Source organism: Gobio gobio (assembly GCF_949357685.1).
Source record: "Gobio gobio genome assembly, chromosome: 18".
NCBI lineage: Eukaryota > Metazoa > Chordata > Actinopteri > Cypriniformes > Gobionidae > Gobio > Gobio gobio.
The window spans coordinates 16,622,335-16,640,914 of NC_137111.1; the positions used below are offsets into that span (position 1 = coordinate 16,622,335).

General features: G+C 39.5%; 1 protein-coding gene across 1 annotated transcript; it reads right to left on the reverse strand.

Annotated features, from left to right (window-relative positions):
- Window positions 1-797: 797 nt before the first annotated feature.
- Window positions 798-12,576, reverse strand: cdc42ep3 (CDC42 effector protein (Rho GTPase binding) 3). The gene is made up of 2 exons (XM_079842844.1): window positions 12,120-12,576; window positions 798-2,365 (listed from the first exon to the last, which is right to left on the reverse strand). The coding sequence occupies exon 2, from the start codon at window positions 2,158-2,160 to the stop codon at window positions 1,261-1,263; it is 900 nt and encodes a 299-aa protein (XP_079698970.1). The 5' UTR covers window positions 2,161-2,365; window positions 12,120-12,576; the 3' UTR covers window positions 798-1,260.
- Window positions 12,577-18,580: the final 6,004 nt, after the last annotated feature.

Below are 18,580 nucleotides of genomic sequence, written 5' to 3' on the forward strand. Positions count from 1 at the left end.
AATTATGTTGAAGCTGTCTGGCTCTCCAACTTAACTTCAGCATTGAGGCATACAAATCTCTGCGTCGCTAAGACACTGCAGCAGTCAGATCTCCTTGTACAGGACAAAGTTTGTCTTCAGGCTGTTAGCGTTTACGACCGTGTAGAGCATGACCCTCTGCCTCAGCCCAATGGCTTTATTTATGGCCGTGCTCTTTGTTTTCTCATAGGAATGCTAGGAATGCTAAAGGCCGTTCTCTCTCTGTCTCAACAAGACACAAACGAATAGTACTGGCATCTCCTTTTAGACACAATCTCACCCACATCCACTCCCACAGCAGGACACAATCTGAGGAATGCAATATGCTTACAAGAAAAGTCAATTTCCCTTTGTTTTTCTTCATCTCCCTCTTTTTTCACTTTCCACCTACAGTTGCATGCTCATCTGCGGCAGTGACTAAAACATATCCAGCATTATAGACCAATATCTTAATTTAGCCCATGCTGATATTTTGTGGCAACATGCCCCGATAGCAGGACTTGTTCTCATACTATATGGGGCAAGTTGTCACATTATAACCTATAACATTATAAGGGTAGGACAATTAAATAATTAAATAATCTATTATAGGGTTTTCAGGTGAATTTAAACGGTAAACCTTTTATAAGGCACAAAACAACATAAAAAAGATATACATAAAACTAAAATACATCTGATTGAACTTTTAACCTTCTAGTTTCTGAGATATACTATTTGTGCCCACTAGCCCCAGTCTTCCCTATTCGGAAAATAAAAAAAATAATGATGAACTAATAGAGAGTTGTTTATTCATTTATTTATTTATTTCATATTTAGCTTCACAACGTAAAAACATATGCTGTAGGTATATGCCTTTAAGGCTTGGTAGTGTGGTTAATGAAACTGTCAGTCTAAACACATCTGTGCGTGAAGGATGTTGTGATGATTGTATATGTTTGCAGAAATGTACACATGATCACTGATTTTTGTATGATGTAGATGTGCATGAACAACAGTAAACAGAATAAGCCTCATTTAATCTGCATGTACAACATAAGTGTCTATGCAACTTAAAAGGCACAAAGGCTTTGTGTGTCAGTCGCATTATTTTTGCAAAACAAGGTGTGCAAGATACTCTGAAGCTAAAGACAAAAAACTTACTCTGGGAAAGAAAGTTCAACCTCTTCAGTTCAATATTGCCATGTCATGTTTATGGGCTCAAAACTAATAGATTCCCTTTTGGTTCTTTGTGAAAGTCATGACCTAAGACACCGGCTTATTCATGATATTGAGTACGTCATCCAAAATGGATGGACCCAAATCGAGTTCGAGAGAGAAAAGGGATCCTGTGATTTGTGTGAGCGACTCCTGTGAGTGGCTTTTGCTTTTGGAGATTTCAAAGTCCGAATCACATAGACGACCCTCTTCCACGCCACTATCTCTGTCCGCCCAGTCACCCTTGATGCCGAACATCTCCTGTTCGTGGAAGACTGAATCACCGATGTTACCTTTGTCAAAGTTCCCATTGGCATCGCCGTTCCCATTAACGAAGACGGACAAAAACGTTTCAAGCTCGTTTTCACTGCTGTGCATCTTTTTTGCAAAAGATTTTTCAGGCATCTCCATGCGGTCGATCGAAGGTTCGTCCTCCTCCGGGACGGGGCTGGGGTCACTCCTGAAGACACTGATGGACTGAAGCAGGGTCTCCATCTGCAGGATTTCCAGATCTTCAGAACTGGCTTGAGGAGTAGATGGCTCAGACAGATGGTCCTGATTCATGGGAAACATGGTGGTGGAGATCAAAGGTAGAGTCAGTGCTTGGCTGCCCCCGATAGTTGGGAGCGAGATTGCGTTCTTCAGGACCGGTGATGGAGTTTCGACACAAGATGCATCAGACGCACTATTAGCTCTCGTGAACTCCCCGTGGATACCATATTGAGGTCGAGTAAGACCACCTTTCCCAGGTAGTAGCTCAAACTTTCCTTGTAGGAACGACATGTCACCGAAGGCGTCGCATTCGCCACCCTTTCCAATGTGGATAGTGTGTCGAAAGTCTCCGAGAGGTGGGCTGATCATATCTGGGGATAAAATGTCCCTCAGACGACATTTCTTCCCCTTCTTACTGTAGTTGGATTTCAGGTAGATGGGCGTTTTGGCAGGCATCCCTGCTATAGAGTCCAGTGGGTATGGAAAGGAACCGAGACGGCTCTGGAAGTTCAGAACTCCTCAGTTGTGTGATAAACTTGATGGAGTCTCGCAAAAAAGTAAAAGGGCAGGGGTTACATTCTCAGAGAGCCACTGTTTTAAACGTGTCCTCAATCCTCACTGAAGATAATCCAGCTCCGATGTTTGAATGAATGTCCTTTACCTGGATAGATAGAGAAACATTTTAGTTTTCTTTGTACTCAGCATCAAAGGCCTTTATAGAACTCATAAATCCAATATGTTATTTGTTTAAATGTTAAAGTAAAGTTCACATATATCTCAAGCATCTTTCTGTGGAACATGCAAAGAGAGATCAAATAAAATATTTATCTTTATCTTGTTAGGAAACCATCTTCTGGAGATGGTGCAGACAGACAATTAAAATAAGTTGAAGTTGAAATACAAAAATTATTAAAACTGAAATAAAAATACGTTAAAGCCAAATACAAATATAAAATTTAAAAAAGACAATGAAACAAATTAAGATAAGTAAATATATTAATATTAATAGTGTATCAATAATGATTGTACTCTAAAGTATTAATATGCACCTCTTAGGAGTAAAAAAGGTACAACGATGTCCTTTTTAAGGGTACTGCCCCAGTGACAAGCTGTTGTACCCCTAAAGGTACAATTTTGACACCTTTTTTTCTATGTGTGAAGAAGCTTTAAAGATAAAGAAAGGATTTCAAGAGATAAAGTAGAAATTGCAGAGAGTTTAGAGAGGCTTAAAGAGAGGAGGGTAGGGATAGAGAGATATAAGAGAGAGAGAGACTTCTTGCCATATATGGACATATTTCCTTTTGAGAGGCCTTTAAACACTGACCCTCAACGACAGACTGCAAACAATCTCTAAAGCAGCGACTGGGCCACGGCTAGCCAAATATGTACGACTGAAAAAACATCCACATTCCCTCGGCAGCAGAGCCCAATGTCCTTTCACTCCTTTAAGACCTGCTTCACTAAACTGTTCAAGACCTGAGGCCTTTTGCATTTCAACAGAGAATCTGTATTTTTCAATTACATCAAATATCCCTATTAAGTGACAGATATAGGTGTTGAAATAAATGCTTTGAGAAATCATAACCATCACAGTCCTGGGAAGGAACAGGAGAGTGGCATTCAGAAAACGTAGCCAATCAGTAACTTTAACCTGTCAATAATTTTGAGTATTTTGACATGGGTTTGGAAGGCAGGTTTTGAAGATAGGGCATGTGATTGTCTAATACATCCCTTATGGAAAATGTTATTTAAGTGTGCTATTAGTATACTTCTTTTAAACTACTTTCAGTCTACTTTTTATATACTTCTCAGGAATATACTTTATGTACTTCTCTGAAATATACTTAAAGGAACATGCCGACTTTTTCGGACTTTAGCTTATTCACCGTATCCCCCAGAGTTAGATAAGTCCATACATACCATTTTCTTCTCTGTGCGTGCCATAACTGACGCACCCACCACTAGCCTAGCTTAGCACAAAGACTGGCGGTAAACGGCTCCAGCTAGCCTACTGCTCAATAAGTGACAAAATAACGCCAACATTTTCCTATTTACATGTTGTGATGTGTATAGTTACATCATGTACTAAAACCGATGGAAAATGAAAAGTTGCGATTTTCTAGACCGAAATGGCTTGGCCATACCATGGGTGCAGCGGCGCAATGATATTACACAGTGCCTTTCAAAATCTGGACATTTTCAGATACAAGAGAAGAGATATTCTGATGATTACTATACACAGAATTTTCCAAACTCAACAGAATTTGTAGTTTTAATCCAGTTGGATTAAAGTTGGGAAATAAATGTATTTATTATTAAGAATGCACATTTGGAAGGGAAAATTTCAGCAAGTTGAAGATATAAGATGTAAACATTCTGAGTTTGGAAATGCATAGGTCTACTACACACCAACGTACTCCCGCGTATTATTTTAAAAGAAGAATTCCGCCGCTTCAGTCTCACCCATGCTTTCCTCGATTCTTGTTGTGTCCAAAAATCGTGAAAACTAAGGTAAGGGTGATGTTTAAAATTAGAGCAGCCGGGTACGCTGCAATAACACCGGCGAGAGGATTCAGTAGTTTTGATTGCATTGCGATGGGACTGGAAGTAGCAATACACTCCTTCACTGGATATAGGAATGGCCTATTGGCAGACAGATTCCGGCTACCCATGTTTTCACTGTTATACGGTAGGGGGCGCTATTACGCATCTTCTGAAAGAGTCCAGAATCTCCAGGGTCAAAACACAGGAGAAGAAACAAGCAGAAACAAGTGTAAAATGACGTGATCATCAAACATTATACAGCATACAAATTGAAACTCTCTAAGGTTACTGAATGAAATGTTGACCCAGGAAGGGTTAACGACTGAAGCTTTGAGTGTGTTGATGGACTCGATCCACTCCGTCTGTGTTTGGTTATTGTTCTGAACCTGATCCGGATGTAGGGGAGAGTCCTACAACCTAATGCTTTCTGACTTTCTCAGTTTGTGCAAATCCACTTGTGGTTCAGAGTATTTATATTTACTCACATTAATTTCACACGTCTAGTACAATTATGTGGTTTTGTTTCATTAATACAGTGTATACTTTTTTCTTGATTTACCCCGAAAGAATGGAAGTGAAATGTGACAATATACCCCATAGGTGCAGGGTACATTGTAACGTGAGGGGCACATTGTAACATGTAACATGACAGCTTAAAATGTTATCCGATATAATCAAAAAATATCCAAGACAAACTAAAATATTTTGTCAATAAAATACAATTATTAACTTTTAAAAATAAAATAATGGCATTTTGTAATCATTATAAGAATATAATAGCATATTTCTAATAGGGGCTCATTGTAATGCAGTGTTACAACGCACCCCACCTGCACAACTGGGATTTAAACAGATTTAGACTCGTATCTTCTGCTGGTTAGATCAGCATTAAATAACTATCTCAACTGTTAAATAACAGATATTAAATAATATCAGATTTGTCTTATTTTAAATAAACACAAAAAACAGAGATGAAAAATAAACTTAAGTAAGAAATTTACATTTGCTATGGTTAAATAAATGTTCATTGATATCTTCCAAAGATTTTTTAATTTTGGCAATTTTTCTCTAAATAATGTTGATATGGCAACTAGTAAATACAATACGTTTCGTCATCCTGGCATGTGTGGAAAGTTTTAAACCATGTGTGTTACAACTAACCCCCGCATTAGGTTGTGCCTGCTCTCCCCTAGTCTTTGACAAAAATGTTGCTTTTTTATGAAACAGTGTACTTTCATAAACTAAAAAAGTATTTGACTACTAAACTATCAATATACCTATGAGTTCACTTGTAGTTTAATTGCAGTACAAACAAAACACTTCTTTACTTTAAAATTTGTGTACTGTCGGCACCAATAGCCTCGTGGGCAGTGCGCTGACATATAGCGCTGTTGCGCTTCGGGTGACCCGAGTTCGAGTCCTGGCTCGCGGACCTTTCCCGATCCAGTCCCTCTCTCTCTCTCCCACTTCGCTTCCTGTCTACCTACTGTCCTATCATAATAAATCTTAAAAAAAAAAAAAAGTTGTGTACTCAAAGTTACTTAAAGTATAATTTAAGTAGAACCTTCACTATATTGCCAAAAGTTTTGGGACGCCTGCCTTTACATGCACATGAACTTTAATGACATCCCGTTCTTTAATCCATAGCGTTTAATATGGAGTTGACCCATACTTTGCAGCTATAACAGCTTCAACTCTTCTGGGAAGGCTTTCCACAAGGTGGAAAGTCCTAAGAGTGTGTTTATGGGAATTTTTGACCATTCTTCTAGAAGCGCATTTGTGAGGTCAGGCACAGATGTTGGACGAGAAGCCCTGGCTCGCAGTCTCCGCTCTAATTCATCTTCTGCGCACTGTGCGCCTCAGCATGCGCTGACCCCACTCTTTGATTTTACGTGGCCTACCAATTTGTGGCTGAGTTGCTGTTGTTCCCAATTGCTTCCACTTTGTTATAATACCACAAACAGTTGACCGTGGAATATTTAGTGGTGAGGAAATTTCACAAATGGATTTATTGCACAGGTGGCAACCTATCACGGTACCAAGCTTGAATTCACTGAGCTCCTGAGAGCGACCCATTCTTTTACAAATTATTTTTGCATGCCTAGGTGCTTGATTATATACACATTTGGCCATGGAAGTGATTGGAAAACCTGAATTCAATGATTTGGAGGGGTGTCCCAATACCTTTGTCAATATAGTGTATATATATATATATATATATATATATACAATTTATCAGCCATTCAGAACAAAACAAAAATATCAGAAATAATCCAGATTATCAAAGCTACCATTCAAAGATAATATAGAAATAAAAACAAAACTCTCTGTGCCTTCTCTTATAATTGCCATGCAAGTCTCATTTTCATTGTGGCAGTTCAAAACAGTGAATCTAATCACAATACAGGCAAAAGATTCAAGAATGGGAAATTTAAATTAAGGTATTTAAAAAAAGAACGCAAACAGAAAGAGCGGCACAGTGTGCTCCCTCTTTATGCGTTGTTTTGCTAATGTTTGAGGCTCCTTTTAGGGGAAGGGCTCTGATAGCGATGTCATGCAAAGTGATAGAACATAATTTATTAATCATCCATCACCTGCCATAGGCTAGTGTGTTGATATGCGTTAGCCATGCACCACAGTATAGATTTTCACCGCATTTGGCGGTTGTTAATTTCAAACCCTAGATAGGCTTATAGGCCTATGCATGTAAGTATGCTAATCATATGCTAATTGTTATGCTAAATGTTAAACATGAAAGTCACATTTAGAAATGTCTATATGGCAAAAACTTTAAACAAGTAACTTTGCAACTGCATGTCAATGTCAACTAACTCTCAGTAAACTGTCTGCTTGATATCTGCTAACACTTTACACTTTTATGCTTCCCCAACAGACATCACTTTGCAACTACATGTCAACTTATTACTAACCCGAACACCTAAACCTAACCTAACAGTCTACTAACAGTCTGCTAACACTCTAATGAGAGTTAGTTGACATGTAGTTGCAAAGTTAGTTATATTTAGAAAAGTAGACTTTTGAAATAAAGTGTAACAAATGTCTATACTACAATATCAAACAAAGTACAGCATCTGTGTCCAAATATGGTTTGAGGACAAAGAATATTAAAATACCATGGCATTACCATCTGATAACATGGAGCCACCACAGTACTAAAGATGACAGTCTGAATGATGTCACAGCTCAAAGTTCCACATCCCCGCAAGATCCCAGTTAGAGACAGACAGGGAGGACATTGTTTACAAAACACTAGAAATTCCATTTCCTGGGAATACACGACTCCCCTGTGGTAACGTCCTAACAAATCACAGCAGATAAACAGGAGCAAGATGAAGGTGAGCAGCAGTGCAGTCCTCGACAATTATGTAGTCTGTTTTAGTCTGAATGAATGGCATTATTCTGGTCAATCCTACAAACTATGTGTTTTTTTGCGACTTTTTGCACCAGCTCAGAGGTTGCTGTGCGAGTTCACAGTGCTTTAAAGCATTTTTGGACACTGATGCAGTGAAACACAAATAAACCTCACTGGAGCACTGCACGGAAAACTATTTTTAAATGTGACAAGCATCATCGGGATGGCTTGAAGAATGTGTGGCTACATGTCAGTGATAGAGGAAAATATGTGTGTGTGTGGTCCTGGTAAACCCTACATTACGGGGACAGAATGTCTTTGGTCATTTTTTGGTCCCCATGTGGAAAACAGTTTATAAATCAGACTAAGTTTTCTGTGATGGGTAGGTGGGGAACAGTTTTTGGAATGTCCCCATGAAAACCCAACGTGAGTGTGTAGCTGTGATTGTCCCCAGATATGTCTTCTACTTTCTCATATTCTTTGTAAAACCATGTCCAGTAACCTGTTCTCTGTACTTTTTTTTTTATCTATTAAAAATGGTAAAAACACATAACAGAATGACCAAAAGTTAAACAAAAATTGGAATGAAATATAAAAAAGTCTATTACAAAATATCAATACATACTATAATAAAAAATATAATACTAAAATACAACTGAATCAAACCCATTTGAGTTTAATCTTGAGTGCTGTTGCAGATGCATAAACAGCAACGTCCAGAAATGTGCTTGTTTGCTTGCACTGATGAAAAAGTTCACATAAGGCCTGCTGTCACGGCATGATCAAAGCAAGCAGGTGTGTGAACCCCTGGACCCGGTGAAATAAATCTCAAAGGGAAGCCTAAATAATGCTTATGTTAGGTTAAGGGGTTAGGGTTAAAGCTATGGTTAGTCTTCAACTTAAACCCCAGCAGGTGCGAGATGTTTTGAATAAACTGTACAATGCCATGACTTGTTAAACAATAACAAACAATGCCATTCAGAGCAACAATCTACCACGCTGAGGTTTAGAAGTTAAGCAGCTGCCTCTCACACCCTCTTGATATGGATTTATCTCAGGGCCATATCCTGCCTTCATTTTAGATCTGGAAAGAGTCCAGGGGCAAATGTTGCACTTCCAAGTGCCCTGACGCCCATGCTGAGATGGATCTGTCTAGCCCCTTCCCTGGGGGGACGTATCATCACACACCCCTCAGAAGTGCATGTCAGCAGGTCGGCAGCGTGCCTCCCATCTGACAGACTGAATAAGCCGAAGCCTGAGCTTCATTCAGAAGAGGAACAAAATGGGATGGAATTGAGACTGAATACGGTATATTAATGGGGACATTCCACCCAAAAATGTAAATTCAGTCATCATTTACTCACCCTCATTTCTTTCTTCTGCAAAACACAAAAGATATTTTGAAGAACACTGTGAACCAAACAACATTGGCATCAACTGACTTCCATTGAATGAAAAATCCTAAAAAATATTTTATTTTCCACGGAAGAAAGAAAGTCATACAGTTTTGAAACAACATGAAGGTGAGGAAATAATGACAGAATAAAATGTTTTGGGTGGGCTGTCCCTTTAAAACTGAACTAAATGGAATTAATGAGACTGAATAAGAAAACAAATGAGACGGAAAGTGGTTAATTGTGCCAGACTAGTGTCAGAAGACTGAATGTCATTAAAAAGACAAGACTGAGATTGAACTAATGTATAGAACTAGGATAATGTATAGAACAATGCAATTGAAGTAGAATAAATGAGACTGAATACAGAAGAAAGCCATTCAATTTTGCACTGACAGAAGGTGAGTTCACGCCATGTCGTAATTACCGTAATGATTCTAAACTGTAAAAGGCCTTCCCGTGCTGGCATAACTTGTAATTAAAATGTAAACTCATCATTTTCTGAGAGCTGTGTCTTGTACCACCTGACCACTGCAGATTTAAGGTATGTTTGAATTCCGACCGATCAGTGTATAACATCAAAGAAAGAAAGAAAAAAGAGCGATTTGAAATCATACAGAGATTTATTTTACATTTATTTTACGTAATAACGCCATGACATGAACACAAAGAGAATTTTTGGGTTGATCCCAGACAGCAACATAAGCTGCTTTTCCATCGTTGGGTCAAATGGTTCTCATTGCGTAACCGTTCTATTCAGTGCCGATCCAGGCCAGCTGGTACGGTTCTGGTTTCATTTTCCGCTGTGGAGCTTATAGTGGCCGTGCCCAGAATTCCGGGCCGTGAACGGTTTGCAATCGTGCCTTACCATTCTAAGAACCGTTCGGCACGACGGTGGAAAAGCGGCTATAGTGTCAGCCCAGATCTGGGCCATGTGGATTCAACGTGTATCAGATGTGGGCCGGATCTGGGCCGGCAATATGGTGCTGTCTGGGTGACTATCCCTTTTAGACTAAACTAGGTGGAATTAATGAGACTGAATAAGAATATCACTGAATGAAAAGAAGATATAGACTGCATGTTTATGAACAAATCAGACTGACACTAAACTAGGCAGAATATATGAGACAGAATATGACAAAATGTGAGAAAATAAGACTGAGAATACCAGAATGAGAATTAGACTGACCGAGATGGAATGAGACAAAATGAGACTGAATGAAAGAAAATAACATAGAATGAGGCAAAATGAGACAGAAAGGCTGTTTACTTGTTTTGGTAGATCGGATCACAAGTGGACCTTTAGGGGTACAACAGCTTGTCACTGGGGCAGTACCCTTAAAAGAATATCTTTGTACCTTTTTTACCAAAAACAGGTTCATAGTAGTACCTTAAGGTATTTATTTATACTCTAAGGTACTGATATGCACTTTTTTTGCACAAAGATGTCCTTTTAAGGGTACAGTGACAAGCTGTTGTACCCCTAAAGGTACAATTTTGACACCCCTTTTCTCTGTGTGATAAATACAGGTGTAAACTAAGTCTAAAATGTTCTCAGCGTGTCCATTTTTGTCCGCCTACTAACCTAATAATATATAAACATTATGGGAAGCGCGCTAGCCAGACAGGATTTAAACTTTGTCAGCTGAAGACCCAAGTTTAGTTTGAAGACAAAAAAACGTACCAAGCACAAAGTTCTCTCACCATTTCTGATTTCTAACACATACTCACAGTGTGCGGCATTGGTTTTGAGGCTATCAGAGCAGAAACGGGTGTGTTCATATGCAAATTGAGCACATTAATTTTGTCCATTAGATCAAAAGTATAAAAAAAAGTACAAAGAAAGCTTGAAAGTGGACAGAAGAGAGATGGATTAAAACACTAGGTGTAAATGGGTATGTGTCTGCCTCATCTACTTTTGATCCGATTGACCAAAACGCATCTTAATACCAGGTGTAAAAAGGACCAAATGGGGTGAGAGGTGATAGCCGGAGTCTGAAGACGGATCTTATTGCATGCTGCTGGCACTCAGGAAATAACTCACGTGTGAGTATGTGGGTCACATTATTATTAGAGCAAGTGTGAGCATTGATCTAAACAAGTGCAATGATGACACTGTAGACAGAGATGTGTTAAGACTCTCTTCAGCCCCGCAACTGCGCCACTTTTGATTCTCCCTCCGAGCAATTTAAGCTAGAGCCTTTTTTGGCTGAAACCCGACCACCCGTCTAAGAAGTTGCTGCTGCAGATCACGATGCTGTATTTGGATGTTTTTGGCTGTTCTTTTTAGCTGTGCAATCTCCCACAGCATGTCATGCCTTCATCTGAGCTGGCCGAGCTCTCCTCTCTTGGGTGGTTCAGGTTTTTCCTCCACTCTTGGGTGTTTCAGGCCTAAGCTTTCAATCTTTCAAATTCCTCCGACCACAAACGACCCTTCCTTTTGGACAATGTTCTAAATGATTAAAGGCAAATACAGCACTCTGCCCAATTTGAGGTTTCCAGTGTGTTACATAAAGCAACCCTTAATTACACTCTGGGATTGGTGCTGCTTTTAGAGGAACCGGGTGGAGCGAGGTCTCTTTCTCCTCAATTTCATACGTTTTACACTCTGCTATCCATCTCCAATGCTTCTGTTCTCAAGCTGCTATTGTCTTTGGCTTTATGCGTGCAGGAGTCAAGTTGACTTTCCAATTTCTGTTGGACGGTGGAATGTATCAGAGGAATTTCAGAAGCTCTCTTCTGGTCAAACAGTTGAGTATGTGCTTGAAGAGCAGAGAAGAGCCAGGTGTCAGGTTGCTTTGCTCTTCTCAGCCCTTGTTTTGTGGTGTGTAGGAATTTGCTCAACATATTCTGCAGCACCAAACCTCACATGTCGTAATGACAGCCATGTGCACGAGTGGAAAGAGGTTTCACAAGCCTAACTAGCAAATAACAGCCACATGCTCCATGAATACAACAATTTCTCAATCTTATGTCATCTATCAGAGGTTGTACTCAAGAAACATACCCTTAAGGAACCACTCTACGACATCTGCATGTAATCTAAATAATCAGTTGTTATCAAGGACATACACCTGCAAAAATCCAGCAGTATCTATTTTTACCTGCTCGTGTGTCTTTGCAGATTAATGTCCCAGTTTTCTCCGCTCTGTGTTTCCCGTCCTAGAAGTGCCTTGACCCAAACTGTTAGTCAGCTTCTGGGTGGTGCAGCGTGTTGCAGCTTTCGTCTTCTCTCTCACTCTCTCTCTCTTTCTGCCCTTGAGGGTTTACTTCTCGCAGGCTGGACGTCTGCTGGACAGCTGTTTCAGAATTCCTCCTCTGAAGCAGTTCGGCGTGTCTCCGCTTTGCTTTGCTCCTCCTTTCTTCGCCTGCAGCACCTGTCCCTGCCTGTCTGCGCACAGCGCTGTTGAAATCCAATTCTCTCGTCCTCTGTAGTGTCGACCCGCGGGAGCTGCGGCAGTATTTCCTGGAGATACAGACAGCACTCAGTCATGGGAGGAGGAAAAGGAAGAGTGTGGAGTCTCTCCTACTGCGCTTCCCAGCTGCTGAACGTCAAAGTCCTTCCCTTCCAAAACAGAGTGGAAGAAATACAACCCCCCCCCCCCCCTCCCTCTCTCTTTTTTTCATCTTCTCACTCCCCACCTCCCTTCTCGTGCTTTTTCTCACACGTTTTTTTATCTTTCTATCTCAGTTCTCCACTCTTTTACCTTCTCTGATTCCCTTTCTATTGTCTTATTCTGCATTTTATTTCTGCTGACTTCAGCATCTCTACCTCATTTGTTTGCTCAGCATTTGCTAGACACCATGACAACATCTGAGAGATACAATGCAGCCTTGCTTGATGGATTGATGTGTAGATAGATATATAGATAGATAGATAGACAGACAGACATATACATAAATATTGATTACTCAAAGAGAAAAGCTGTTTCTTTTTGCAGCTGCACTGTAAACCTCTGTAGAGGTTCTTGTTACTTCATCCTCAACCGAAAATAGGTTTCCTTGGCAACATACAGTACAGTGCTCTGCATTGAGCTCACGTTTGACAGGGATTAGGAGGGGGTGCAGGGAGTCTGTCCTACCGCTGTGTGTGTGTGTGAGAGACAGTGTTTGTGAGAGAGAGAATGAGCTCTGTTACAAAAGCTATTTATAGTGAGCTTCCTATACCTAGACAGCATTTTAAGGTTCCTAAAAATAAGAGACGTCAATAAGGGCAACCTATAAGGGAACATCATGTATGCTCTGAAGACATCCTACAATTAATTTATTTAAAAGAATAATAATAATTTCAAGATGGCGGATAAAGCAGAATAAATGTTGCTAAATGTACCTAATAAAATCCCCAAAATAATTTTATAAAAACATTACTAAAATTCACAATAGTCTAGTCTAGTTAAAACAGCATAATAATATAATCTAACATTTCACCCTATGTGTTTGTGCTCTGTATTTTTATGCTTATTAAACTATCAGAGCATCACAACGTTAGATATTAGCAACATGCTCACATCAAACTGAAATTAATTTATAGTCAAGTGTGCTTTGCGGACAAGAGCTATTTGTGTGCTTCACAGAATAGCTGGCTATATAGAGCTTTCCAAATCAGTATCTAGTTTAAATGCTACCTTAGAAGGAAGCCGACTAGGCAGTAGGCACCAGCTCACTTCATTTTGTCTTATTTTCCATTTAAAATATCTAAAAATTAAAACCTGTTTTTTTTTTTCATTTGTGTCAATTTAAAGTCACTTAAAGGGACAGTTCACCCCAAAAAATAACAAAATCTTGACGAACACAATCAGTTATATATATAAATAAAAATATCATTGCTCTTCCAAGCTTTATAATGGTATGGTGAATGGCGGTCCTGCTTTTAAAGTCCAAAAGAGTGCATCCATCCATAGTAAAAGTAATCCATACAGCTCCAGGGGGTTATTAAAGGCCTTGTATGAAAAATATCCATATTTATAACTTTATAAACTAAAATAACTTTTTTCCGGCAGATGGCCTATGCAAGTCGACTTATGCCAAAAGAGTAACCCCTGACGCGATGTATGACGTATAGGAGTAGCGTAAGCTTTGACACCTCTTGCAGTTCTAATAGGGCTGGCCAACAAACAAATAGGTCTGGGCAACAAACTCAAGCTCCTCTTCTCTTATATCGAAATTCTCCAACATTTCTCTTTAAAAATGTTCGTTTTAGACTTCTAATTTGTGACCGGTGTTTTGTTTTGCTCTTTCCTCTGTGCTTCCGAACGGCCGTCTGTCATCTTTATTAACCCCTGGAGTTATATGGATTACTTTTATGATGGATGGATGCACTTTTTTGGACTTCAAAATCAGGACCGCCATTCACTGCCATTATAAAGCTTGGAAGAGCAATGATATATTTTTTAATATAACTCCGATTGTGTTCGTCTGAAAGAGGAAAGTCATATACACATATGGCTTGAGGGTGAATAAATCATGGGGTACGTTTCAATTTTGGGTGAACTGTATCTTTAAATTCATTTAAACTCTCCTCCAGCAACCTGCCATTCACATGAGATCGTATCAATTGACAAAAGACAATGATCCAATCAATTCCAGATGGACAAAATCAAGTCCTGCCCTGCGTTTTTTCTTGTTCGAGAAGCTGTTTCACTCAAATTCAATTTTTTTTTTTTTTTTTTTGTCAAATAGCTAACTCATTAAAGGGGTGGTAAAACACATTCTTTTGAAGGCTTGACTGTGTTTGTGGGGTGCACTGTAACATGTGTTCATGCTTCGTTTTAAAAAAAATTGCCTTATTTTTCATATATTTGACCTTTATTCTACACTGCTCTGTCCCTCATTGTAAAACGGTCTGATGCTTTCCGGGTTGTATGAAGCTAGTCCCTCAAAAATACGCGATGGGCTCAGATTGGTTAGCTGGCCCAGTGTGTTGTGATTCGCTAAACGCCTAGTGCACGTATATCGGAAACGTCACGCCCCTTACCTTTACCGGAGGCTGTGCTTTGGTCAGTGTTAGAAACAACGGCGTCAATAAAACCATACCAATCTGAGCCCGAATCAGACCCAGAACATTTGAGTGAAGATGATCGAGCAGAACCTGTTCAGTCCTCAAGAGTAAAGACTGCAGATCTATAATGATCGCTACTGAATGGCACTTTAACTTTTGTATTTTAGAACGATTATAGACAAATATCTGTCGCAAGAACTAACCCAAAACAAACACTAAGCACTGGCTTTAACTAGTAAGTTAGCCAAATCACACACAGAACCATGTTTAGCATGCCTGTAGATAAACAATACATAAAAGCTCTAATCAAAGAATAATTTACACTAATGTCAGGTTCGCTGTTGAGATTTTAACGTTAGTGTTTGTAACGTTAGGTGTTCGTCGGATAACGTTAAGTATGAATGAGCATTTAACAGACTGGTTTGCAGAACAGTGTTGTCATCTGTTTACTTCCTTGCTACAACCTATTACAGGAAAACACATCGATGAAAAATAAATCAGACTTACAGGTTGTGGCCCGTGAACAGCTTCTGTTTGTAAATCCAGCTTTCAGGACAAGCCGTTGTGCATATCCTGTATTGAACTCGCGAAGTTTGTGGAAGTTTGTGTTGTCCTCCGTGAAATGTGCAGCGCGCGCGTCATGCATCCACGCACCGGCAGTGTTTTTTTCACGCAGCTGACGTTGTGCAAATCTGGCATTGAAATCGCGAAGACGGTGGATGTTTTCCTCTGTTAGATGTGCTGCAGGGAGCCCTGCGCGCGCCTGATTCCCCGCTGACTCAAACACACGTGCATATAACATGCTGTATGTTAAACGCTCTGCAACGCACCCCCCTCCCAAGGAAGGCTGAACAGAGCAAGTACCCCAGACCTGCAATCCGGATGAAAATAACAGCGTTTCCTCGGCATCGCAGCAACAACACTCCAGCCTACTATACCACAACAGCGCCGCGATACAAAATGGCCTCACCCCCCCTTATTTAATATTCTCGGAGGAGGGGTTTATGTAAATATTGAGCCTGTTGATGTCACCAACCCTGGAGGAATGTGTGTAGTCGCCTACTGGCCGTTTGCTGTAGTTCTTAGAAATTGATTTCTTTAAAAGCAAATATCTCCCTTTGCTTTAAACTTTGAACGTTGTAACTTTGCAGATGTTGTTTATGCTCAAGCAGCAACATTACACGTTAGCTAAAGTTAGAATAGTGAAATCGTGGTTTACCACCCCTTTAAGTATTTTTTTGGAACAGTGCTGTGTAGGCACCTAAAACATCATATGCATGATGTCAAATTTACATTTACATTTGTGGATTTTATCCAAAGCGACGTACAGTGCATTCAAGTTAAACATACGGAATGTGTGTTCCCTGGGAACATCTGCTTCTTGATCCAGTGCCATGCTCCTCTGTAACACATCTGACCCTTTATTGACCGCCCACAGAGAAGCTGACCGTGTTTTCAGTAGGGCTGGATCTTACCCTTGTGGATGGTCTGTTAAATTTGAACAATCATTCAGTTAAGTGAAACAGCCACTATTTGACAACAAGCTTTCTGAATGAAGTCTTTTTGTGTTTTGTAGGCATGATGCCACATGTGGAGAGCACATGGTCTCAGAAAGAATACAGAGTATTGTCCTGATGTTTGCCAAGCTGCAATCACCATACAAAAATGCCATCAATGTGCTTGTAGACTCTACAGTTTAGAGGAATCTGAGAGGAACACCTCCAGTTCTTCCCACCAAAAGAGACTATTTGAGTCATGAGCACAGAATTGGAAATTCTGTGCTGTTTATGAAACAATTACCTTATTTTTCAAGTTTCGAATGAGCTTGTTTTGGACCTTATGACAACCATAGCCTGTGAGGGTTTTTGTGGTAGCTGAAAATTTAGAGGGCTGACTAACTACTGCCGCTGAAGTCACTTCCTCTAATGTCAAAAAAAGTTGTGTTTTGAGGTGTTACACAGACAGTAATCCTGAGAAAAGGTAGGAAAAGTAACTATTACACTCTAAAAAAAAAAGGCTCGTAATCATAGGGGAACCTTTTTTAGTGCTATATAGCACCAATTTTGGTGCTTCAGTGGTTCTTCAGCGGTTCTTCAGAGGTGCTATATAGCACCTTAGTCAAAGAACCGGTGAAGAACCGCTGAATAACCTCTGAAGAACCGCTGAAGAACCACTGAAGCACCAAAATTGGTGCTATATAGCACTAAAAAAGGTTCCCCTATGATTACGAGCCAAGAACCATTTTTGGTGCAATATAGAACCTTTTTTTTTTTAGAGTGTAGAGCTAAATCAAACATTGCATGTGATGGACGTTTCATGTATGGGAGCCCTAACTTTCATACTGTTCACTTTTGCACTGTTAGTAATTCACACACTGTAAAACATTGAAAGTTTAAAGTTTAAGCAAAACAAATTAAGCAACCAGCTGCAAAGCATTTTGAGCTTACTCAACTTCAGTTGTCAAAGTTGGGCCAAACCATTTTTGAAAGTTCACTAAACTTATTTGATTAAGTTAATCGTACCTTCCTCAGAAAGTTCACCAGTCCAACTCAAAGAAACGAGTAATCACAACTACAGAGGTCCTGAAGTTCAGTAAACTCAAAAAAGCTTTGCAGCTGGTTGCTTTATTTTTTAAGTTGATTAAACTTTCTCCAAATATCTCACACCGATACTTGTATTCATGCGGACCATGTGACGTCACTGTACTTTATCGCCGCCATTTTTGTGTCCGGTCACAGTTGCACGACCTGTTCCAGTCTATGGACACAGCAGCCACAACTACCAGAGAAAGATCGATGAAACACTCCCAGAAGGTTCAAAACAAGGTTACAATATGCAGTTAGCTGTAACAACAGTTGTCTGAGAAACACAGAACTACATTTTATTCATTCCCAAAGAAGTTATATCGGCAGAATAAATGGTTGGCTTCAACCAGAAGGGACCACTGGCAGCCAAACAGCAATGCACAATATTAATAACTACTGGGACTGTCATATACATTATAATGATAACACTATTGTAATAAAATGTTGTGAATTCTCTGGGTTTGGTGTTTGTTGTTTCAGCGCGTTGTTGTGGGAAGAGCTTGTCTACGGCTTACATCTCGAACAGCAACGCAAAACATTAATAACTATGATTGGGGCTGTCTGACATATTCATAACAGTATAATTGTATACACTATTGTAATAAAACGATGTGAATTCTCTGGGTTTGGTTGTTGTTTCAGCTTGTTGTTGTGGGAAGAGTGCGTCTACGGCTCACTCATTCTGACTAGCACATAGTTCAAGCTTCACTTGTGCAGACACAAGTTGTAATATTAAGTTATGTAGTATAACTATCTGATTAATCTCATATACAGAGGTGGAAAGTAACAAATTAAATTTACTCGTGTTACTGTAATTGAGTAGTTTTTCTGTGTACTTCTACTTTTTTAAGTAGCTTTTAAAATCTGTTATTTTTCATTTTACTTAAGTATGTTTTGTTTGAAGTATTGTACTTCGCTACATTTTAAACCACATCCGTTACTGAGTAAAAATAAATAATACAAAGGGATGAAAATCACGACC